The 25473-nt window shown below is 53.3% G+C and overlaps 1 protein-coding gene across 1 annotated transcript in view; it reads left to right on the top strand.

Moving 5' to 3' along the window:
* The window catches only part of LOC116949495 (uncharacterized), a 113530-nt gene that overhangs the window by 3821 nt on the left and 84236 nt on the right, over positions 1-25473 (top strand). Inside the window, exon 2 of the mRNA XM_076072419.1 lies at positions 21703-22721. Coding sequence (XP_075928534.1) covers positions 21778-22721 — 944 coding nt within the window. The 5' untranslated portion in view covers positions 21703-21777. The remainder of the gene's footprint in view (positions 1-21702; positions 22722-25473) is intronic.

Raw genomic sequence — 25473 nt, 5'->3', positions numbered from 1 at the left:
CTGAGAGACACACACACACCCTGACACATACACACACACTGAGAGACACACACACACCCTGACACATACACACACACACACTGAGACACACACACACCCTGAGACATACACACACACACACTGAGAGACACACACACACCCTGACACATACACACACGGACAGGGTGAACAGACACATACACAACTACAAAGATCCCCGGTGTAGTCTTAACAGACTGTCGGGGCAAGTGCTGTTAGCGAGCATCTGTGAAGGCCGGAACGACACACGAGGGTGGTGGGTGGCCAGCACTACGCCCGGACGCCTTTGTCTCCCCAGTGGCGATGTTCATACATCGCACTGAGATACTCATTTGAGGACGAGTCTACCGAGGAGTGGCCCAGGGCTAGTTTGAGAATCGAACTCGGTTCGCCGGATTTCGTAGCGCAGCGCGCTAACCACTACACTACCGCTCCCCGCACGCACATCCACACACGGAGCGAGAGAGGCAGACTAGAGGGCAGGCACGCAGATGGACATCCAGACAGACGCAGAGAGAGAGACGCGCCATCAGACAGACAGACAGACACAGAGAGAGACGCGCCGTCAGACAGACAGACAGACAGAGAGAGACGCGCCGTCAGACAGACAGACAGACACAGAGAGAGACGCACCGTCAGGCAGACAGACACAGAGAGAGACGCGCCATCAGACAGACAGACAGACACAGAGAGAGACGCGCCATCAGACAGACAGACAGACAGAGAGAGACGCGCCGTCAGACAGACAGACAGACACAGAGAGAGACGCGCCATCAGACAGACAGACAGACACAGAGAGAGACGCGCCGTCAGACAGACAGACAGACACAGAGAGAGACGCGACATCAGACAGACGGACACAGAGAGAGACGCGCCGTCAGACAGACAGACAGACACAGAGAGAGACGCGCCATCAGACAGACGGACAGACGCAGAGAGAGACGCGCCGTCAGACAGACAGACAGACACAGAGAGAGACGCGCCGTCAGACAGACAGACAGACACAGAGAGAGACGCGCCGTCAGACAGACAGACAGAGAGAGACGCGCCGTCAGACAGACAGACAGACACAGAGAGAGACGCGCCCTCAGACAGACAGACACAGAGAGAGACGCGCCCTCAGACAGACAGACACAGAGAGAGACGCGCCATCAGACAGACAGACAAACACAGAGAGAGAGACGCGCCATCAGACAGACAGACAGACACAGAGAGAGACGCGCCGTCAGACAGACAGACAGACAGAGAGAGACGCGCCATCAGACAGACAGACACAGAGAGAGACGCGCCGTCAGACAGACAGACAGACACAGAGAGAGACGCGCCGTCAGACAGACAGACACAGAGAGAGACGCGCCATCAGACAGACAGACACAGAGAGAGACGCGCCGTCAGACCGACAGACACAGAGAGAGACGCGCCGTCAGACAGACAGACAGACATACACAGAGAGAGACGCGCCGTCAGACAGACAGACAGACACAGAGAGAGACGCGCCGTCAGGCAGACAGACACGTCAGACAGACAGACAGACACAGAGAGAGACGCGCCATCAGACAGACAGACAGACACAGAGAGAGACGCGCCATCAGACAGACAGACACAGATAGAGACGCGCCGTCAGACAGACAGACAGACACAGAGAGAGACGCGCCGTCAGACAGACAGACAGACACGTGAGACGAGAGGCTGTAGATTGACGCACGCGTGGCCAGCCCCGACGCGTGCACACAAACACGACGCGACGCGGACGCACGCTCGCGAAGGTGAGGACATGCGGACAAACAAAACAAAAACAAACAAAAAAAGACAAAGGTCCCCCGTATAGCCTTCATTGACCGTTGGGGGGGGGGAAGCAAGTGCAGTTAGCGAGCACCTCGGACACAAACAGAGACGCGACTTTAGATCACACAGACATGAGACGCGCGGCTTTCCGCGAAGCGAGGGTGAACGAGTACAGGCAGACGCAGACAAAACAAAGATCCCCCCGTGTCGCCTTCACGGACTGTTGAGGCAAGTTCCATTAGCGAGCAGCACGCCTGGCCGCCTTTGTCTCCCCCAGTGGCGATGTTTACTACACACCGCGCCAGGTACTCATTTGAGGCTGAGTCGACCTAGGCGAGGCCCAAGACCGGTTCAGATCATCGTCGTTGGTTGTTGGCCGTGAGCGGTTCGAGAGGTTCGCAACGCAGCGCGCTAACCACTGCGCCACCGCTCCACACACACACAAAGATCCCCCGGGTAGCCTTTAACAGACTGTTGGGGCAAGTGCTGTTCGCGAGCACCTGTGAAGGCCGGCACGGCGCACGATGGGGTGGGTGGCCAGAAACAATACCAACAGCCTCTGACTCACCCGTGCTAATGTTTACACACCTGAGCGGGCTCTCTATTTAAGGCTGAGTTGACCTATGGGAATCCCAGGACCGGTTCAGATATTCGTCACCGACATGGAGCTGTGAGCGGAAATCGAACTCGGGTTTTGCCGGGTTCGTAGCGCAGCGTGCTAACCACTACACTACCGCTCCCCACACTCACAGTCAGACACACGCGCACTCACACATAAGGACAAATTCATGGATGCCCAAATCTAGCCTTGTAGACTGTTGGGGAAAGCGCCAGTACCACACCCGGCCGCCTTTGTCTCCCCAGTGCTGATGGTTTTACACACGCCACCAGGTGCTCATTTGAGGCTGAGTCGACCTAGGGGGAGGCCCCGGGACCGATTCAGATATTCCGTCAGTGATGTTTGCCGTGAGCCGAATTCGAACTGGGGTCGCTTTGGTTCGTAGTGCAATGTGCTAAGCCGCTCTAACCACTTCCACTACCGCTCCTCACGACTTAAACAAAGACAAACATCCCCCGTATAAGCTTAGCAGAATGTAGGGGCAAGTGCCGTTCGCGACCACCTATGAACCTTTAATGGTCAGCAGGGCACACGAGGCGCTTGAGGTGGCCAGCACCACGCCCGACCGCCTTTGTCTTCCCAGCGCTGTTGTGTTACACACCGCACCGGGTATTAGTTTTTTTGCTTGTTTGTTAAGGCTGAGTCTACCTAGGGAAGGCTTCGGGACCGCTTCAAATATCCACCCACAGGTATCGGTCGTGATCGGTCATCGGCTGTCCGTGGAGGGTGGCTACGGGGACGGGGGGGGGGTGGGTTCTGTCGTTCGCAGCGCAGCGCGCTCATCACAACGCCACCGCTCCCCGTGCGAGTGGAACAAACACGCGCGCGCGCGCGCGCGCACGGGGAGAGATTCGGTGCTGATTTACGACGGCGGCTGCACGCGCCGTGACATCGCCCCCAGTTCATCGCCAGCGCCTCGCTCGAGTCGCGACTCAGCGCGCGGCAGCCGACTCCGCCTCCTCCTCCTCGTTAATTACACCGCCGCGTTACCCACCTACCCACCGCGTTACACACCTACCCACAGCGTTACCCACCTACCCACCGCGTTACCCACCTATCCACCGTGTTACCCACCTACCCACAGCGTTACCCACCTACCCACCGCGTTACCCACCTACCCACCGTGTTACCCACCTACCCATCGCGTTACCCACCTACCCACAGCGTTACCCACCTACCCACAGCGTTACCCACCTACCCACCGCGTTACCCACCTACCCACCGTGTTACCCACCTACCCACCGTGTTACCCACCTACCCATCGCGTTACCCACCTACCCACAGCCTTACCCACCTATCCACAGCGTTAGCCACCTACCCAAAGCGTTACTGACCTACCCACACCGTTACCCGGCTACCCGCCGCGCAAGCTCGCCACTCCGTTGCTCGTGCTGCCAGTAGCAGCAGCAGTGTGCCCTCGCTGTCGCAGCTGCTGCTGCTGCAGCTGCTGCAGCGATACAAGGTACGGGATTGGCTCTGTAACGATGCATGCGTTACGCCGAGTGTGCGTGTGTGCGTGCGTGTGTGTGTGTGCGTGTGTGCGTGTGTGTGTGTGCGTGTGTGCGTGTGGTGTGTGCTGTGTGTTGTGCGCAGTATGTGTGCGGTGTGTGTGCTGTGTGATGTGTGGTGTGTGTGTGTGCTGTGTGTGTGTGGTGTCATATGTACGCGTGTGTATGTGTGTGATGTGCGTCGTGTGAACACACTGTGCATGGATATTCGCCTGGGGTGTGTGCAGTAAATGCACGGCATGTGGTGGATTTCATGTGTGGCTGATGCGTGTGCGGTGCATCTATCGGTCTACATCTGCTGCTTATGTGGGGTATACATTGGTGCCTTGAGTATGTGGTGCGTGCGGTGTAAATATGAGTTATATATGTGCGTGCATACCGTGTTATGGGATTTGTGCATATAGGTGGATGTGGGGTATATGGATGTGGTGTATATGTTGTGTGTGTGCGGTGTTGGGAGCGGTAGTGTTAGCGGTTACCTCGCCCCGCTACAAACCCGGCCACCCGAGTTCGATTCCCGCTCACGGCCACAAACACCGGGTGACGATTATCAGCAGCGGTCCTGGGCCTCCCCTAGCTCGACTCAGCCTCAAATGAGTACCTGTTGCGGTGTGTAAGCATTGCCACTCGGGGAGACAAAGGCGGTCGTGCGTGGTTCTGGCCACCCATCCCCCAGTGTGCCGTAGCGAACTTCATAGGTGCTCGCAATGAGCACTTTCTCCAACAGTCTGTTGAGGCTATATGGGGGATCTTTGTCTTTGTTGCGTGTAAGTGGTGTGTCTGTTCGTTAGGGGTATCCGTGTGGTGTATATGTGCAGTGTGAATATCTGCATATGTGTTGTGCATTGTGTTTAGTTTCGTAACATGTGTGTGTGTGTTATAGATGGTGTGAATGCACGTTTTTGTATGAGGGTGGGGTGAATGTGGAGCGTGAATGTGTGCAAAATTGATGCGTGTGATGTATGTGCTGTGTTTGTGTATTTGATGTGTGTGTATAGTATACAGTATCTAGTGTGTGTGTGTGTGATGCATGTGTATTTACGTTAAATGTATGTATGTGGTATTTGCAGTATGTGTAGTTGATGTGTGTGGCGTATTCGTTGTGTGCGATTCGTGTGGGATTGTATGCTATTTGATGTGCGCGTGTACCCGTGTGTTGTACGTGGGTGTAGCGCGATCGATGTGTAAGTATGCATGCGTGCGAGCGGGGAGCGGTGGTGTAGCGGTTAGCGCGCTGCGCTACGAACCCGTAGACCCGGGTTCCATTCACGCTCACGGACAACGCCAGTGACGATTATCTGAACCGGTTCTGGGCCTCCCCTAGGTCGACTCAGTCTAAAAACGAGTACCGGGTGCGGTGTGTAAACATCGCCACTGGGGAGACAAAGGCGGCCGGGCGTGGCGTTGGTCACCCACCCCCCCCCCCCTCGTGTGCCGTGCCGGTCTTCATAGGTGCTCGCTAACAGCACTTGCCCAAACAGTCCGTTAAAGCTACACGGGGGATCTTTATACGTGGGTGTAGTGCATTCGATGCGCACGTATGCATGCACTCATGTGGGGTGTGTGCATTTGAAATGTATGCACGCGTGTGTTGACGTGTGTGTATGTATGTCTATCATTGGCTGCAGCACCATTTTACAAGTGGGGGGGCTAAGTGACGTCAAGACGCGGGGGGGGGGGGGCGCCAGGGGCGGGGCTGAGGTTAACGCCGTCAATGGAAGGGGTTGAGAAAGTGGCGCGTTCGGTGTGGTGGGGCTGTAGCCCAGGGGACACGGGGGAGGCCGAGTGTAGCTGTGTGGTGGAGCTGTAGCTGTGGGGACAGGGGGAGGCTGTGTGTAGCTGTGTGGTGGGGCTGTAGCCCAGGGGACAGGGGGAGGCTGTGTATAGCTGTGTGGTGGGGCTGTAGCCCAGGAGACACGGGGAGGCTGAGTGTAGCTGTGTGGTGGGGCTGTAGCTACAGGGGACACGGGGAGGCTGAGTGTAGCTGTGTGGTGGGGCTGTAGCCCAGGGGACAGGGGGAGGCTGAGTGTAGCTGTGTGGTGCAGCTGTAGCTACAGGGGACAGGGGGAGGCTGTGTGTAGCTGTGGGGTGGGGCTGTAGCCCAGGGGACAGGGGGAGGCTGTGTGTAGCTGTGTGGTGGGGCTGTAGCCCAGGGGACAGGGGGAGGCTGTGTGTAGCTGTGTGGTGGGGCTGTAGCCCAGGGGACACGGGGAGGCTGTGTGTAGCTGTGTGGTGGGGCTGTAGCCCAGGGGACACGAGGAGGCTGAGTGTAGCTGTGTGGTGCAGCTGTAGCTACAGGGGACAGGGGGAGGCTGAGTGTAGCTGTGTGGTGGGGCTGTAGCTACAGGGAACAGGGGGAGGCTGAGTGTAGCTGTGTGGTGGGGCTGTAGCTACAGGGGACACGGGGAGGCTGTGTGTAGCTGTGTGGTGGGGCTGTAGCTGTGGGGACAGGGGGAGGCCGAGTGTAGCTGTGTGGTGGAGCTGTAGCTGTGGGGACAGGGGGAGGCTGTGTGTAGCTGTGTGGTGGGGCTGTAGCCCAGGGGACACGGGGAGGCTGTGTGTAGCTGTGGGGTGGGGCTGTAGCCCAGGAAACACGGGGAGGCTGAGTGTAGCTGTGTGGTGGGGCTGTAGCTGAGAGGACACGGGGAGGCTGAGTGTAGCTGTGTGGTGCAGCTGTAGCCCCGGGGAAACGGGGAGGCTGAGTGTAGCTGTGTGATGCAGCTGTAGCCCAGGGGACAGGGGGAGGCTGTGTGTAGCTGTGTGATGGGGCTGTAGCGCAGACGACACGGGGAGGCTGTGTGTAGCTGTGTGGTGGGGCTGTAGCCCAGGGGACAGGGGGAGGCTGTGTGTAGCTGTGTGGTGCAGCTGTAGCCCAGAAGACACGGGGAGGCTGAGTGTAGCTGTGTGGTGGAGCTGTAGCCCAGGGGACAGGGGGAGGCTGAGTGTAGCTGTGTGGTGCAGCTGTAGCTACAGGGGACAGGGGGAGGCTGTGTGTAGCTGTGTGGTGCAGCTGTAGCTGAGGGGACACGGGGAGGCTGTGTGTAGCTGTGTGGTGCAGCTGTAGCCCAGGGGACACGGGGAGGCTGTGTGTAGCTGTGTGGAGGAGCTGTAGCCCAGGGGACGGGGGAGGCTGTGTGTAGCTGTGTGGTGGGGCTGTAGCCCAGGGGACGGGGGAGGCTGTGTGTAGCTGTGTGGTGGGGCTGTAGATACAGGAGACACGAGGAGGCTGTGTGTAGCTGTGTGATGGGGCTGTAGCCCAGGGGACAGGGGGAGGCTGTGTGTAGCTGTGTGGTGGAGCTGTAGCCCAGGGGTCAGGGGGAGGCTGAGTGTAGCTGTGTGGTGCAGCTGTAGCCCAGGAGACACGGGGAGGCTGTGTGTAGCTGTGTGGTGGAGCTGTAGCCCAGGGGACACGGGGAGGCTGTGTGTAGCTGTGTGGAGGAGCTGTAGCCCAGGGGACAGGGGGAGGCTGAGTGTAGCTGTGTGGTGCAGCTGTAGCTACAGGGGACACGGGGAGGCTGAGTGTAGCTGTGTGGTGGGGCTGTAGCTACAGGGGACACGGGGAGGCTGAGTGTAGCTGTGTGGTGCAGCTGTAGCTACAGGGGACACGAGCAGGCTGTGTGTAGCTGTGTGGTGGGGCTGTAGCCCAGGGGACACGGGGAGGCTGAGTGTAGCTGTGTGGTGCAGCTGTAGCTACAGCGGACAGGGGGAGGCTGAGTGTAGCTGTGTGGTGCAGCTGTAGCTGTGGGGACAGGGGGAGGCTGTGTGTAGCTGTGTGGTGGGGCTGTAGCCCAGGGGACACGGGGAGGCTGAGTGTAGCTGTGTGGTGCAGCTGTAGCCCAGGGGACAGGGGGAGGCTGTGTGTAGCTGTGTTGTGGGGCTGTAGCTACAGGGGACAGGGAGAGGCTGTGTGTAGCTGTGTGGTGGGGCTGTAGCCCAGAAGACACGGGGAGGCTGAGTGTAGCTGTGTGGTGGGGCTGTAGCTACAGGGGACAGGGGGAGGCTGTGTGTAGCTGTGTGGTGCAGCTGTAGCTGTGGGGACACGGAGAGGCTGAGTGTAGCTGTGTGGTGGAGCTGTAGCTACAGGGGACACGGGGAGGCTGTGTGTAGCTGTGTGGTGGGGCTGTAGCTACAGGGGACACGGGGAGGCTGTGTATAGCTGTGTGGTGGGGCTGTAGCCCAGGGTACAGGGGGAGGCTGTGTGTAGCTGTGTGGTGGGGCTGTAGCTACAGGGGACAGGGGGAGGCTGTGTGTAGCTGTGTGGTGCAGCTGTAGCTACAGGGGACAGGGGGAGGCTGAGTGTAGCTGTGTGGATGAGCTGTAGCCCAGGGGACAGGGGGAGGCTGTGTGTAGCTGTGTGGTGCAGCTGTAGCTACAGGGAACACGGGGAGGCTGTGTGTAGCTGTGTGGTGGAGCTGTAGCTACAGGGGACACGGGGAGGCTGTGTGTAGCTGTGTGGTGGAGCTGTAGCTACAGGGGACAGGGGGAGGCTGTGTGTTGCTGTGTGGTGGGGCTGTAGCCCAGGGGACACGAGGAGGCTGTGTGTAGCTGTGTGGTGGAGCTGTAGCCCAGGGGACACGAGGAGGCTGTGTGTAGCTGTGTGGTGGGGCTGTAGTTACAGGGGACACGGGGAGGCTGTGTGTAGCTGTGTGGTGGAGCTGTAGCCCAGGGGACACGGGGAGGCTGAGTGTAGCTGTGTGGTGCAGCTGTAGCTACAGGGGACACGGGGAGGCTGAGTGTAGCTGTGTGGTGGAGCTGTAGCTACAGGGGACACGGGGAGGCTGTGTGTAGCTGTGTGGTGGAGCTGTAACCCAGGGGACAGGGGGAGGCTGAGTGTAGCTGTGTTGTGCAGCTGTAGCTACAGGGGACACGGGGAGGCTGTGTGTAGCTTTGTGGTGGAGCTGTAGCTGAGGGGACACGAGCAGGCTGTGTGTAGCTGTGTGGTGGGGCTGTAGCCCAGGGGACACGGGGAGGCTGAGTGTAGCTGTGTGATGGGGCTGTAGCCCAGGGGACAGGGGGAGGCTGTGTGTAGCTGTGTGGTGCAGCTGTAGCTACAGGGAACACGGGGAGGCTGTGTGTAGCTGTGTGGTGGAGCTGTAGCCCAGGGGACAGGGGGAGGCTGAGTGTAGCTGTGTGGTGAAGCTGTAGCCCAGGTGACACGTGGAGGCTGAGTGTAGCTGTGTGATGCAGCTGTAGCCCAGGGGACAGGGGGAGGCTGAGTGTAGCTGTGTGGTGGGGCTGTAGCTACAGGGGACAGGGGGAGGCTGAGTGTAGCTGTGTGGTGGGGCTGTAGCCCAGGGGACACGGGGAGGCTGTGTGTAGCTGTGTGGTGGGGCTGTAGCTACAGGGGACACGGGGAGGCTGAGTGTAGCTGTGTGGTGGGGCTGTAGCTGAGAGGACACGGGGAGGCTGAGTGTAGCTGTGTGGTGCAGCTGTAGCCCCGGGGAAACGGGGAGGCTGAGTGTAGCTGTGTGATGCAGCTGTAGCCCAGGGGACAGGGGGAGGCTGTGTGTAGCTGTGTGATGGGGCTGTAGCGCAGACGACACGGGGAGGCTGAGTGTAGCTGTGTGATGCAGCTGTAGCCCAGGGGACAGGGGGAGGCTGTGTGTAGATGTGTGGTGGAGCTGTAGCGCAGACGACACGGGGAGGCTGAGTGTAGCTGTGTGGAGGAGCTGTATCCCAGGGTACAGGGGGAGGCTGAGTGTAGCTGTCTGGAGGAGCTGTAGCCCAGGGGACACGGGAAGGCTGAGTGTAGCTGTGTGGAGGAGCTGTAGCTCTGGGGACACGGGGAGGCTGAGTTGTGCTGTGGGGTGCTGGTCACCCCACCCCTTCGTGTGCTGTACCGGCATTTTTAATAGGTGCTCGCTAACAGCACTTGCTCCAACAGCATGTGAAGGCTGTACGGGGGATATGTGTCTCTGTATTTGGTGTGGCAGTGTAGTGGTTAGCGTGCGGTGCTTGGACACCAGCGACCCGAGTTTGACTCCCGCTCACGGCCAACATCAATGACTCACGGGGTACTGTCTGAATCGGTCCTGGGCTTCTGCAAGGCCGACTCAGCCTCAAATCAGTGCTGGAGAGACAAAGGTGGCCTGGCGTGGTGCTGGCGCTTTCCCACAAAAGTCTACAAGGAAACATGGAGCGTTTGTCTGACCCTGTGAGTGTGTGGAGCGGTAGTGTAGTGGTTAGCGCGCTGCGCTACGAACCCGGCAAAACCCGAGTTCGATTGCCGCTCGCAGCTCCATGTCGGTGACGAATATCTGAACCGGTCCTGGGATTCCCATAGGTCAACTCAGCCTTAAATATAGATCCCGCTCAGGTGTGTAAACATTAGCACGGGTGAGTCAGAGGCTGTTGGTATTGTTTCTGGCCACCCACCCCATCGTGCGCCGTGTCGGCCTTCACAGGTGCTCGCGAACAGCACTTGCCCCAACAGTCTGTTAAAGGCTATACGGGGGATCTTTGTGTGTGTGTGTGGAGCGGTGGCGCAGTGGTTAGCGCGCTGCGTTGCGAACCTCTCGAACCGCTCACGGCCAACAACCAACGACGATGATCTGAACCGGTCTTGGGCCTCGCCTAGGTCGACTCAGCCTCAAATGAGTACCTGGCGCGGTGTGTAGTAAACATCGCCACTGGGGAGACAAAGGCGGCCGGGCGTGGCGCTGGCCACCCACCCCCTCGTGTGCCGAGGATGTCTTCATTGGGAGGCGGTACTCGTAAACAGAACTTGCCCTGAGTCTGTTGAAGGCGACACGGGGATAGAGGGGGGGATCGTTGTTTCTGTAATGTACCTGTGGGTCAGAATACCTTTTTACCAAATCACGTTTACGTTACCTTGGCAAGCCCACACACTCTACTGAGTACTCATCAGTAACGTTTCACAATTTGCCACAGGCAGTTGGCAGTAGGTGGGTGGTTGGTAGTCGGTGGGTAAGTGGTGGGTAGGCGGTCGGTAGTCGAAGATGGGATGATGCTACTGCCGGAGTTGGACTCGCGATCCAGAGGTCGCTGGGCCGATCGTATTTCGCGGCGCGGCAGCTGAGACGATGGTGAACCCCCAGCCCCCACCGTTTACAAATCGTTTTTGTTTATTACTTAAACATGTATTTATTTATTCATAGCTTGGTTTCAGAGAGCTCGGATACAAGTGAAATTGCGGATTGTTTTCACGTCGCTGCTAAGGCCAAGTTATAATCGCGTTTGACATTCATTCGACGTTTTTATTATTTGTTATAGAGATTCCAGATTGTTCATTTGGTGGTTACCGACACGCTCCGGAGTTGATCTCCAGCGTGTCAGTGACCACCTATGAAAACGTAAATTCTAGAATCTAAGTATTTTTTTTTAAGGAAATTTAAAATGAACCGCGGGGAATGCTTCAAGACACCAACAAAAAAGTTGCGAATTTGGTGGGCGCAGGATACAATAATGGGCAAAAGTTAAACTTCAAATGTGCAACGGGCTCGCTACACAATTGAAAAGTCATCTCTTGGACCAGGGATCGACAACCTGCAGTCCCGGAGCCGCACGTGGCTCAGTAAGGAGCCGCTTCGTGGCAGTGATTTAATTAAGGACCACACCGCCGTGTCTCGTATTCGCCACCACCACCACCATAGCGCATTGCGACCTCGTGAAATATTGAGGGTTTTAAAAAAAATACCAAACTCGAAAATGAACGCCTCTTGTTGTTATTTTGGATGCCCACCTCTACCGTGAACGGACGGACGGAGCGTGTTATAGATAAACGCACCGGAGTATCATCTTTAAGGACAATCTTTGATACCGCCGGACGGCAGCGGTGGCTACGCTGCTGCACGTGGCTGGCCTGCCATCCAGCGACTGTGGAGGGAGAGCGTTAGGGGTTGGTGGATCACGGCGCACCCATGGTTCTGCACCTCCATATCACACCATTGTGGGCGTCGACGCGGAGCCGTATGGCCGCGACAGGCGGAGGCGGTAGGGCAAAAACAAATGTGGACTACCGCCATGTCTACGTCTGTACGGGGATAGCGCGTTGCCCTGTCGCACGCGTGCTCCCGGTTGCCTCCCGCACATTAACACCACGTTGCGAGCCGCCTCTCTCCGGCCCAACGGCCTGGAGCACGGCGACCACACATCGCCATGTATCGGGATCCATCGCTCCGAGTCTGAGCCCGTTTTGCAACGCACCATAAAACAGTGATGTTTCAGAGAGCCGACTTCAACGTGTGATCAATGCGCACTCGAGGCGGACTGGACTCGTAATAGTGCGCAACAACAATTGTTCTGACTTACCATTAGGCCGATAACACCTTCGTATATAGAGGACCGCAGAGCTTGCGAGGAGGGAGGGTGGGGGGGGTATTTTGCACCCGTTCACTTCGTGGCCGCTGCTGCTGACTTACCGCTCGTCTGTGGCACCTCCTCGAGGCGCCTCTGAGTCGTCCTCTCTCTCTCTCTCTGTCAGTCTTTGCTAGAGCGAGCGAATGCTGCTGCGCTGGCGGCGTGTTATGATCTGAAACGATGATTTTTTATTCTAGTAATTAATAATAATTGTCATAATTATAATAATTTATATAAATTAGTATCGATCTTCTTTGGTTCTTTCGGTAAAGTCACGTAGAATGAGCATAAAATAATAAAATAAAACAATAAAATTCTCACGACGTTTCGGCCACAACACAAGTGGCCTTCTTCACCGAAACGTCGTGAGAATTTTATTGTTTTATTTTATTATTTTATTCTCATTCTACGTGGTGACTTTACCGAAAGAACCAAAGAAGATGAATCCTTGCAGTCACGAAAGCTTTAAATCGAAATTTTAATTAGTATCGAGTGGTGTAGGTATGTGTCGAACTTCTCGCCCTGGCAGTCACCAGAGTACGCTGCTGAGGTCGCGCTCATTACACACAAAGCGCTTGCCACATGCCTGGCGGCACGGGAACATGCGTTACGGTGTCCAAACACCGAATACAAACCTTTCGCAAGGAATCAGGCTCAGCAGGGACCCACGCGCGCTTGCGGTGAGACATTCAAACGAAACAAAAACACGTGCTCTCATAATGTGGAACCACCATGCGCCGCCGATGTGGTTCAAGCAGCACGAAAACCATTGTCACGCCAACTCCTCGCAGCAGCAGCAGCAGCGGCGGCGGCGGCTTTCGGCTCAAACATCGAACGGAGGCGGTGGTCAGCGCATCGCGCGGCGCTTTCAGATGCGCTTCTGCGACCGTCTGGAACGTTCTTTCCGTCCGCTATTAGGAAGCCACTGGGAGCTATGGCACTTTGAAATCGTTTCTTCATGACTGCCTTTTTTGTGTTTGAGTTCGTTGTCCTTCCCCCGCGCCTCCAATTGTCGGCTGCGTGCGGCACGAAAGAAGTTCAACACGCGCGCATACTGTACGCACGCACGCACGCACGTTGAAGAATCCTGGAGGGGAGACGCACGTGGGTGCCGTTTGCCATAATTACGGAGGCTCGCGCCTCTCAAATTAGATTAAAATTACGAAACAATTACAGGCGGCGTAGAGGCAGTGGCGCAACAATTAACTCAAACTATTTGAGGGGCTCCCCTTTGCCGCTGCACCTGCTGTATGGAGGCCTCCTCCCTACGCGGTCCCAGCAAACGTGCCAGCAACGTTGCGCCAACGTTGCCTGGCACGGAAGTTGTAAACGTTGGGCCCGACGTTCATCCGACGTTCCGTGTTTTACTGGGGTGTCGTCGGTCGTGGGATTTTTTTTGCCTGATTTTTTTTGGGCCATACTTCACCACGCCGGTCAGTGCGGGTTAGTGGCGTGCGGGTGGATAGGCGGGGAAAGGGGGGCGGAGGGAGACGCGAGATCTATGGGACCGTGTTCAGGGGAATCGAACTTAGCTTGGCCCGGGTCTAGAGCGCAGTGCGCTAACCACTGCGCCACCGCTCCTGAGGTTGATGCAAGCGCAGCAGACCGCGATCGAGGGCCAGAATCTCCGCCGTTGCCTCTGACCGCCAATTCACTTTAGAGCCGCGATTCATTACAACGGAGTTGCGGTGTCCTGGATACTCAGCGTTCAGAGGTTCGACGGTTCGGTTCCATCTCCAGGCGCGGCAGTTAAAACGTGAATAGAGACAATATGGGGCAAAGTGTCATACATCACAACTCCCTCCGTCTCCACCCCCCCCTACCTGTACCCACCGAGCAGTAACTGTGTGAATGAGTTGACCGCAGTGACTGTGTGAATGAGTTCACCGCAGTGACTGTGTGAATGAGTTGACCGCAGTGACTGTGTGAATGAGTTGACCGCAGTGACTGTGTGAATGAGTTGACCGCAGTGACTGTGTGAATGAGTTGACCGCAGTGACTGTGTGAATGAGTTGTCGCAGTGACTGTGTGAATGAGTTGATCGCAGTGACTGTGTGAATGAATTGATCGCAGTGACTGTGTGAATGAGTTGACCGCAGTGACTGTGTGAATGAGTTGACCGCAGTGACTGTGTGAATGAGTTGACAGCAGTAACTGTGTGAATGAGTTGACCGCAGTGACTGTGTGAATGAGTTGATCGCAGTGACTGTGTGAATGAGTTGACCGCAGTGACTGTGTGAATGAGTTGACCGCAGTAACTGTGTGAATGAGTTGACCGCAGTGACTGTGTGAATGAGTTGACAGCAGTAACTGTGTGAATAAGTTGACCGCAGTGACTGTGTGAATGAGTTGACAGCAGTGACTGTGTGAATGAGTTGATCGCAGTGACTGTGTGAATGAGTTGACCGCAGTGACTGTGTGAATGAGTTGACCGCAGTGACTGTGTGAATGAGTTGACCGCAGTGACTGTGTGAATGAGTTGACCGCAGTGACTGTGTGAATGAGTTGACCGCAGTGACTGTGTGAATGAGTTGACCGCAGTGACTGTGTGAATGAGTTGACAGCAGTGACTGTGTGAATGAGTTGACCGCAGTGACTGTGTGAATGAGTTGACAGCAGTGACTGTGTGAATGAGTTGACCGCAGTGACTGTGTGAATGAGTTGACCGCAGTGACTGTGTGAATGAGTTGACAGCAGTGACTGTGTGAATGAGTTGACTGCAGTAACTGTGTGAATGAGTTGACCGCAGTGACTGTGTGAATAAGTTAACAGCAGTAATTGTGTGAATGAGTTGACCGCAGTGACTGTGTGAATGAGTTGACAGCAGTGACTCTGTGAATGAGTTGACCGCAGTGACTGCGTGAATGAGTTGACCGCAGTGACTGCGTGAATTAGTTGACCGCAGTGACTGTGTGAATGAGTTGACCGCAGTGACTGTGTGAATGAGTTGACAGCAGTGACTCTGTGAATGAGTTGACCGCAGTGACTGCGTGAATGAGTTGACCGCAGTGACTGCGTGAATTCGTTGACCGCAGTGACTGTGTGAATGAGTTGATCGCAGTGACTGTGTGAATTAGTTGATTGCAGTGACTGTGTGAATGAATTGACCGCAGTGACTGTGTGAATGAGTTGACCGCAGTGACTGTGTGAATGAGTTGACCGCAGTGACTGTGTGAATGAGTTGACCGCAGTGACTGTGTGAATGAGTTGACCGCAGTGACTGTGTGAATGAGTTGACCGCAGTGACTGTGTGAATGAGTTGACCGCAGTGACTGTGTGAATGAGTTGACCGCAGTAACTGTGTGAATGAGTTGAACGCAGTGACTGTGTGAATGAGTTGACCGCAGTGACTGTGTGAATGAGTTGACCGCAGTGACTGTGTGAATGAGTTGACCGCAGTGACTGTGTGAATGAGTTGACCGCAGTGACTGTGTATATTCTTGGTTCTTTCGGTAAAGTCACGTAGAAGGGAAACAATAAAATAATAAAAATATAAAACAATAAAATTATCACGACGTTTCGATTGCAACACAAGCAATCATCATCAGGTGTGAAAACCACAGCAAGAAAAAATTTAAAAAAGTGGCGGTTTGTATTTATTTATTTATTACGTTAGCGCCACGGACAGCGATTTGACAGTTTGTTCAGATGGAAGAGTCCATCTATGTTCGGAAAAGAGGAGGGGGGAGACGAAAAAATGGATGCGGTCTGAAAGCCAGCGTAAGCGTGAACAATCAATTAAGACCCGAAATGGTTTATCAAATCCTTCCAATGATTGCTAAACCAGAATCCATCTTCTCGGTTGAAATTGTCTCTGTGTTTGTATATGTGGATAGCCTCATGAACGAATCTCTCATGGTAGCCAGATGGCTTGCATGAATGAGTTGACCGCATATGGAAGTTCGGCAGGTCGCGAATGGTGTAGTAAAGTTTGGGTCCTCCCGCCTCTTCTAATACCTCTGGCCAGCTTGGAAGAGTAGGCCAAAATTTACCCTCCAGCCCCGCGGGATAATCTCTCTCGAGCTCCCTATAGCGGTGGCGTAGAGCAAGCAATTGCAACCGGTTGCGAGCGGATGCACGGCCTGATTGCGTGCGATTAAACCGCTCACGCGTGCACCGGTTGCACGCAATCAGTTGCGCACTTTTTGGTCGCTTGCAACGGAATCCCTGAAAGAGCACTGTACGCGGAACGCATCTGCAGTCGGTTGCTGCTCACGGTCGAGGTGGACTCGACTCGCAGGCGACGCCTCTCTCATCGACACTTTGCGCTTCCGCTGCGATTGGCCGTTGCAAACCCGAGAAATGCCCTCTGTGCAATTTGCCTTTAGCCGAGCGACTTACTCGCTCGGGCGATGAGCGCCAAAAGCCGTGGTTTTGTGTTTGTTTTTGCAGGTGGCGATAGAGTTGCGCGATTTGTGTGTGTGGGTGTGCGTGCGTGCGTGTGCGACCGATCGCTCTGGCCGTGGACCGGGCTAATAGCGGAGGTGGAGGACACAATGGCACGTTGCTAGACGAATTTGCCGGTGGAGTTATTTTGTAACAGTCTACACCTGTCTTAGTGGCGAGCAAGAACGTTTAAAAAAAACCCCAAAAAAAGCACACTCAACACATTTGTCACGACAAATTATGTGGGTGGCCTTAAAATAAATTAAAAAAATTAACCCGTATATCACAGGCGACGTTTCGGGCAATGGCCCTTCTACGAGGCACGTGACCGCTGTTTTTAAGGATCTCAGTCAAAGCGGATCACAGAATTTGTATTTATAGTGGAGGAATCCGATGAGTTATAAAACATTTTTTTTACAGATGTCCAGTGATAATTGATGCCCTCCCACCCCACTGTCTCTCTCTGTATTTTCACGGATGCCGGGCAAGGCCCCTTGAGCTGCGTGGCTGCCCTGCGCTAAGTTTCCTCGTGCCCGGCGTCACCACTGGTCCCATCTTTTCCCCGGTTGGCACACCGTGGGCACTTACCAAACAAAATTCCAATTATGTACAGACAAACAAACAAACCAAAACCACCTCAACCCATTCGTCAATAACGATGCCTTAAAAAAAAACCCAAAAAACAAGTATATAATCGGTGACTTTACGACAAATAGCCCTACATCATAGCAGACAATGTTCAGTTTTACTTTTTATTGTATTTGTGCACGCGCGTGCTCTGTGCGCGTGCTGTGTGCACGTGCTGTGTAAAACTGCACATGCAGCGGTAGTGTAGCGGTTAGCGCGCTGCGTTATGAGTCCGGCCACCCGAGTTCGATCCCCGCTCGCGGTCAACACCGATGACGATTATCTGGGCAGCGGTAGTGGAGTCGTTGGCGCACTGCCCTACGAACCCGCAGGGAACCGAGTTCGATTCCCTGTTCACCACCAACAACAACAGTGACGGATATTTTAAACGGTTCCGGACTTCTCCGAGGTGGACTCAGCCTCGAATGAGTACCTCGTGCGGTGTGTGAACATCGCCACTGGGGAGACAAAGGCGGTCGGGCGTGGTGCTGGCCACCCACCACCCTCGTGTGCCGTGCCGGCCTTCATAGGTGCTCGCTAACAGCACTTGCCCCAAAAGTCTGCTAAGGCTATAACGGGGGATTGTAGTCTTTGTGCGCGTGTGTGGGAACCTGTAGTGCAGTGGTTAGCGGACTGCACTACGAACCGTGCGCCCCGAGTTCGAGTCCCACTCACGAGCAACATCGGTGGTGAATATTTGAACCGGTCCTGGGCCTCTCCGAGGTCGACTCAGCCTTAATGGGGAAACAAAGGCGGCCGGGCGTGGCGTTGACTCACCCACCCCCCTCGCGTGCTGTGCCGGCCTTCATAGGCGCCACGCGCTAACAGCACTTACCCCAACGTTCTGTTAAAGGCTATACGGGGGATCTTTGTATTTGTGGCCACGAATGTGTGTGTAAACGGCATGCACTCAATTGATTATGCACGCACGTGTAATTTCTCTTTTTCTTTAAATATTTACGAATTAACACGCGTTTGCATTGAGTGAATTAATCTCGGCAAAGAATTCACGGGCACCTGCATTCATCCGCAACCCCCAAGTCCAGGGCACGGACAACGCCTGTGACGTTCCCTGTGAAGTTAAATCTGAGCGTTTGTGTTCGTTGTAAATCACGGTGGCTGCGCACTGGACCCAATTACCCCCCAAAGCGCCAAGCAGCCAGCAACAATGAGCACTGCTTAAGGCTGCAACGTATAGGAGTTGATGCGTTTCTTGACTTGAGCATGGTTTCGATTTAAAGCTTTCGTGACTGCAGGAATTAATCTTCTTGGTTCTTTCGGTAAAGTCACGTAGAATGGAAATAAAATATTAAAAATAAAACATAGTAAAATAAAATTCTCACGACGTTTCGGCCACAACACAAGCAGCCTGAATTCAATTGAAGCGCTGTCGTCCCGACAGTTCTGTTCCTTCACCTGAAGAAGGCTACTTGTGTTGTGACCGAAACGTCGTGATAATTTTATTTATTATGTTTTATTTTTATTATTTTATCTCCATTCTACGTGACTTTACCGAAAGAACTATGAAGTTGAGCAAGGTTGTTGTTGTTAGATCAGCAGAATAGATGACTGGGAGGGAATTCAAACGTGGAGAGAGAAAACGCTGAGAGAGGGAGAGTGCTGTGCCCTGCAGTGTGGTGCGTGGGTGGGTGACTGTGTGAGTAGGTGGGTGAGCGAGCGAGTGAGTTAATGTGCGAGTGAGTGCGTGAGTGTATTATTGTGTTGCGCTATAAACCCGGCAGCCCAAGTTCGATTCCCGCTAAAGGCGAGCACCTGTGACGATTATCTGAATCGGTCCTGGGCCTCCCCCAGGTCGACTCAGCCTCATATGAGTACCTGGTGCGATGTGTATACGTGGCCACTGGGGAGACAAAGGCGGTCGGGCGTGTGGTGCTGGCCACCCACCCTCCTCGTGTACCGTTCCGGCCTTCATAGTTGCTCGCTAACAGCACTTGCCCCTACAGTCTGTTAAGGCTATACGGGGGATCTTTGTCTTTGTAGGTGAGTGAGTTAATAAGTGCGTGAATGTGTGAGTAGGTGGGTGAGTGAGTGAATGTGTGAGGAGGGTGAGTGAGTTAATGTGCGTGTGTGAGTAGGTGGGTGAGTGAATACGCGTGTGTGAGTGAGTGAATACGCGTGTGTGAGTGCGTGAATACGTGTGTGTGTGAGTGTGTGTGAGTGTGCTGCTGCGACCTGTGGTGTCGAGGTTGGACACAGTCATAGATGAGGTGGAAGAATCCTTACCCTGAAGAACACACCGTGGGTCGAGCAATGAAGGAGTGAAGTTCACGTGAAGAGTAGCCGTGGTAGCAGCAGCAGCAGTGATAGCAGAGGGACGAGGAGCCGAATGGGTGAGCGAGTGACTGGAGCGAGTCAGTGAGCGCTGGATCATCAATCAACGCGCGATGGCTTTACGTAATTAACGGAACACAGGATCAGAATTAACGTAGCACAGTATCACATTTGGCATTTTTAAAGTAGAATCATTCTAGTATGAGATTACTTTAATTTAATTAAGTTTAATAATTTACTCCTCCCCCCCCCCACGGGATGCTGTTTTTTAAGAACCATACTTCTCCATCCTGGTGAGTTCGGCTTGGTGAAGGCGATCGGTGTGGGGGAGGGGGGTGGTGGGGGGGGGGGGCTAGGACCAATTTAGTTTAACACGTAGCAGGAGGCTTTCCCGACCAATATTATTCATAATAAACGTTTTTGGGTTAGATCGCATTATTTATAAATGCGTCGTAACCCTCCACCACCCGACACGGCCAATCAGTAAAAAAAGTGTCACGTTGACAAAAGACAAAATAGTTCACTACTTTAGCCCACCGGTGGAGGGTTACGACACATTTATAAATAACGCGATCTAACCCAAAACAGTTTATTGTGAGTTATTATGAGGACCAATTTCGTTGTCACACTTCAGCCACTCATGATGGCCATGCTCAGGAATCGAACTCAAGTGGGTAGGTTTAGAGCGTAGATTTGCCTCGACAACGTGGTGACAGAGAGGCCACGTGCAGCCTTGCAAGCAGCTCGATCGCAACACTGCTGGCAGAAGGGGCCTCCTCGAAAAACACCCTCGCTCAGACACAACAGCAGTTGACACAACAATACACACAACAACAGTAGACACAGCAACAATAGACACAATAATACACAACAGCAGTGGACACAACAGTGCACACAACAATAGTAGACACAACAACAATAGACACAACAGTGGACACAACAACAGTGGACACAACAACATTGGACACAACAACAATACACACAGCAGTGGACACAACAGCAGTGGACACAACAACAGTGGACACAACAACAGTTGACACATCAGTGGACACAACAGTTGACACAACAGCAGTAGACACAACAACAGTGGACACAACAACAGTTGACACAATAGTGGACACAACAGTTGACACAACAACAGTCGACACAACAGCAGTAGACACAACAACAGTGGACACAACAACAGTTGACACAACAGTGGACACAACAGTTGACACAACAACAGTCGACACAACAGCAGTGGACACAACAACAGTGGACACATCAGTGGACACAACAACAGTGGACACAACAACAGTTGACACAACAACAGTCGACACCACAACAAAACACACAACAGTTGACACAACAGCAGTGGACAGAACAACAGTGGACACAACAACAGTAGACACCACAACAATAGACACCACAACAATAGACACAACAACTGTTGACACCACAACAGTTGACACAACAATAGTAGACACAACAACAGTGGACACATCAGTTGACACAACAACAGTGGACACATATTCTTAGCTCTTTCGGTAAAGTCACGTTGAAGGGAAACAATAAAAAAATAAAATATATAAAAAAAATATATAAAAACAATGAAATGTATATATTTTATTATTTTATTGTTTCCCTTCAACGTGACTTTACCGAAAGAGCTAAGAATATGAATTACTGCAGTCACGAAAGCTTTAAATCAAAACAGTGGACACAACAACAGTGGACACAACAACAGTAGACACAACACCAGTGGACACAACAACAGTGGACACAACAACAGTGGACACAACAACAGTACACACAACAACAGTAGAAACAACAACAGTGGACACAACAACAGTGGACACAACAACAGTTGACACAACAACAATACACACAATAGTTGACACAACAACAGTGGACACAACAACAGTGGACACAACAACAGTTGACACAACACCAATACACAACAACAGTTGACACAACATCAGTGGACACAACACCCGGGTTCGTCGCGCAGTGCACTAACTCCTGCGCCACCGCTCCTCACACCCAGACCGCTTCGCCCAGCTACCGTAGCTGGGTAGCTGAGCTACCCGTTGTGCCCCCCCCCATATTTGACCTCCTTCCCCCCCCCCCCCAATTGCCACTCAAGCTGTCTCCATGTTCTATCCGCAGCTACATGAGGCCCCGTCACAAAGCCTGACGGGAGGGAGACCCCGAGTTTGGGACGTTTTGCATGGAGCCGCGACCATGGAGAATCCTCCTCGTCTGTCAGCGTCTTCTCCCACGTCGTCCCCCTCGCGACCATCGCCAGCAGCGCCTCCATCGTCACCGTCGTCATCACCATCTTCATCTTCTTCTCCATCATCGCCGTCGTCATCATCGTCGTCGTCGTCAACGACAACAAGAACAACGACAAAAGCACCTCCAACATCAACGTCACCATCAAAATCATCATCACCATCGGTGCCGCCGTCGACATCATGGCAGTATACCTGTTCATCTTCAACAACAACATCGTCGTCGTCGTCACCCTTCCCGTCCTCTCCACCCCCATCGGCCCTGCTGCTCCTGCTGGCCCTGCTCGCCGTGTGGGCCTTGCTGTCGGCCGCTGACGAGGTCCAACCCAGGGCCACGACGGGCCCCAAGCGACGGCCCCACCACCCCGGCTTCGCCAACAGCCGTGGCCGTGCGCTGGCCACGGCGTTTCCATCTCCTCCTCCTCCTCGTCGTCACCCCCCAGGACCTCCTACTCCCGCTCCTCCTCCTCCTCCTCCTGCTCGCAACAGCGACAAGAACAACCCGACCGCTGGCCGACCCTCCCGCACGCCGTCCTCCAGCCAGGAGGCGAACACCTGCCGTGGCTACTACGACGCGATGGACCAGTGGGACCCTCCATTCAGCTGCAACAACAGCGGCAGCTACAGGTACTGCTGCGGCACGTGCAACGTGCGCTTCTGCTGCACGGACCCACAGCAGCGGCTCCATCAGGACGCGTGCGCCAACCACGTGACCCCCTCGCGGACTCCCACGCCGGTCGCGGAGGAGCCCACGGAGAGCCACGTGGACGCCTCTACCGGGGTCGTCGTCCCGGCCGTGTGCGGGGTCATCGCCGTGCTGCTGCTGAGCGGCGTGCTCGCCAAGATGGGGCTCGACAAGGCTGCGGACGCGGCGAGGAACATCAACTTGCCCATGTGAGTTAATTTGGAATAGGTTGCTTGTCGGTGGAAGGGTGGTGCGTGTGTGTGTGTGTGTACGTGTGTATGTGTGTGTGTAGATGTGGGGAGCGGTAGTGTAGCGGTTAGCGCGCTGCGCTATGAACCTGGCGACCCGGGTTCGATTCCCGCTCACGGCCAACACCAGTGACGATTATCTGAACCGGTCCCGGGCCTCCCCTAGGTCGGCTCAGCCTTAAATGAGTACCTGGTGCGGCGTGTAAACATCGCCACTAGGGAGACAAAGGCGGTCGGGCGTGGTGCTGGCCACCCACCCCCTCGTGTACCGTTCCGGCCTTCATAGGTGCTCGCTAACAGCACTTGCCCCTACAGTCTGTTACAGGCTATATGGGGGATCTTTGTGTGTGTAAATATATAAATACTGCTGCTACGGGTAAATGCAATGTAGAAATTACAAGCTGCCAAGCATGTTCGGTAAGTGAGCCTTCCACAGTGTCGGGCTAGGCACATCAACTTACCTATAAGTAAAGAGTGAGAGTGGTGTGTGTAAATATTGTGTGTGTATTGTATTGGGGGTGTGGTGGCGCAATGGTTAGCGTGCTGGCGACCCCAAAATTACCGTGGAAAATGTTTTAAGGCGGTCACCCACCCCCCTTGTGTGCCGTGTTGGCCTTCACAGGTGCCCGCTTACAGTACTTGCCCCAATTGTCTGTTATAGACTATATGGGGGGGAGGAGGGAGGTCTTCGTCTTTTAACGGATAAATAAACTATGACCACTAATACTTTGACGTAAAAAATAAAACTTGATTGTGTTGGCCAGGACATCAACACGCTAGAGCAAGCGTTATTAAAACCTATTATGTACTCAAAAGCCAACCCATAAAATGACCCTCACATTTTGTCAGCCTGAGTGGCCAGGAACATCAACGTGCCCATGCAAAAATGGATTGTGTTAAAAATTAATATTTTAATAATCACAAGCTGGTACGCTTGGCTGTTAAGTGCACGATTTGTTGTTCTGAAGGCAGCCAACCACATTCATATACCAAATCAAGATTAAAATAATTATAGTTAAAATAAAAAATACAAGCTGGCAAGCAAGTCTGTTAAGGGATTCTGTACCTTTGATGGTCCGAGTGGCCAGGAGCAATCCTTCATATTTGAGAACGGCCCACGGAAGCTGATATCAGGGAGCTGCCTCTGAGGTCCCCTCAATTAAAGTTTGTTTATTTATTTATAATATATTTTATTAGGTATAACCCTGTGAGCCATGTGGCTCTTGACTCGGGTGCAACCCGCAAAAAAACAAAAACACGAACATTTCAACGCTGTGTGCAAAAATCCCAGTGGGATGCAAGTCAAACAATAACCACCATACGACAATGTAGATTAAAGTTATCAGGCCAACTCTGTACTACAACAAACAAACATGGCCAGACCAAACCGTCCTCAAAATCACCAAAATAAAGCCACAAAAACAATGTAACAATGATCACAGGAACTGTGATTCAAATCCAAATCAAATTGACCTCTGTTGCAAACACAGTCGTGGGCAGCACTTTCCTCACCCACTCTGCATACATTAACATTCGACATAAGACACCCAAACCCCCGATATTTCAATTTTCGGACATGGAATTTAGACAAGTTAAATTGAAACAGAACCACATTTTACGGTCCGAATGTTAATGTCCCTGCCTGCTGTAGATTATTGATGGGTTGTGTGTTGCTTACCAGCTACTCGTAGTGTAACTATTAATACGCTAATAAAAAAAAAACTGGGTCAGATTTTTATTTTATTTTTAAACGTAATTCTCATCAGGCCCTGTGGTATAAAAAAGAATGCATTCTCCAACTCTACTTGTTATTATAATAATAATTATCTCTGCCTCTAGCCTCTCTATATTCTGTGAAGAAGGAACATTGCCCGAAATGTCGTCTGTTGTATATTATTTTTTTTTTATAAGGCCACAGTGTTATTGACGAATGTGTCAGATATTAGGTGAAGCGTTCTTTTTTGGTGACCGGCTAGGAAGAGACCACCAACTCAATCAATGGCAGCTGCCTGGATTCTATCTCAGAATCTCAGCTGTGGAAGCTCAGCGCTCTGACCCCTGACCTCTGCGCCACCCGGGCAGCCCCGTCACAGCCTCCACTTTTCGTTGACACCATGTAGCAAGGAACACGTGCCGAAGATGGAATATATATGTGAATAAGTTAAAGAAATAAACAAAAATATACCCAATAAAATTGTTACTTTATTTTTGTTATTTTATTTGTAAGTTATTTGGCCTGGACTCACGGACAATTTTGTAGACGATGATGTGCTGGTGGCCAGGAGATGTCAGTACAGCGTTGGGTTCAGCGCGCAAGATAAATCAAAGGATTGAATCTCTCTCGTGGATCGCATCCATTTGTGCGGAGCTCTGAGTGGTGGGCGTGGTGGGCGCTTTCTCCCCGTTTTATCCGCTTTCCTCCTCCCGCACGGGAAGCCAAACTCTGCCCATTCGTGACTTCAGTAAACACCCCAATGTGGCAGGACAGTCTTGAGAGCCTGTGAAGTTTACCTGGATAAACCCATGGCCTTACTTCCACCGCTGAAGAGTCCACGGATGGACACGATATTTTCAGGGCACAGCAAAAAAGTAGTCTATGCAATGGGTATCTATTTTTAGATTTTTTTTTTTACATCTTAACACCTCCTGTGTCATTGCCAGAAAGCCTGACGCCTATTATTCTTCTTTCATCATTTTGATACCGGAAAAAAAG

This window comes from Petromyzon marinus, chromosome 37 (genome assembly GCF_048934315.1).
Source record: "Petromyzon marinus isolate PM22_M1 ecotype Great Lakes invasive population chromosome 37, UKy_Petmar_22M1.pri1.0, whole genome shotgun sequence".
NCBI classification, from domain to species: domain Eukaryota; kingdom Metazoa; phylum Chordata; class Hyperoartia; order Petromyzontiformes; family Petromyzontidae; genus Petromyzon; species Petromyzon marinus.
Note: the sequence above shows the minus strand (reverse complement) of the source record. Positions and strands in the feature narration are given on the sequence as shown.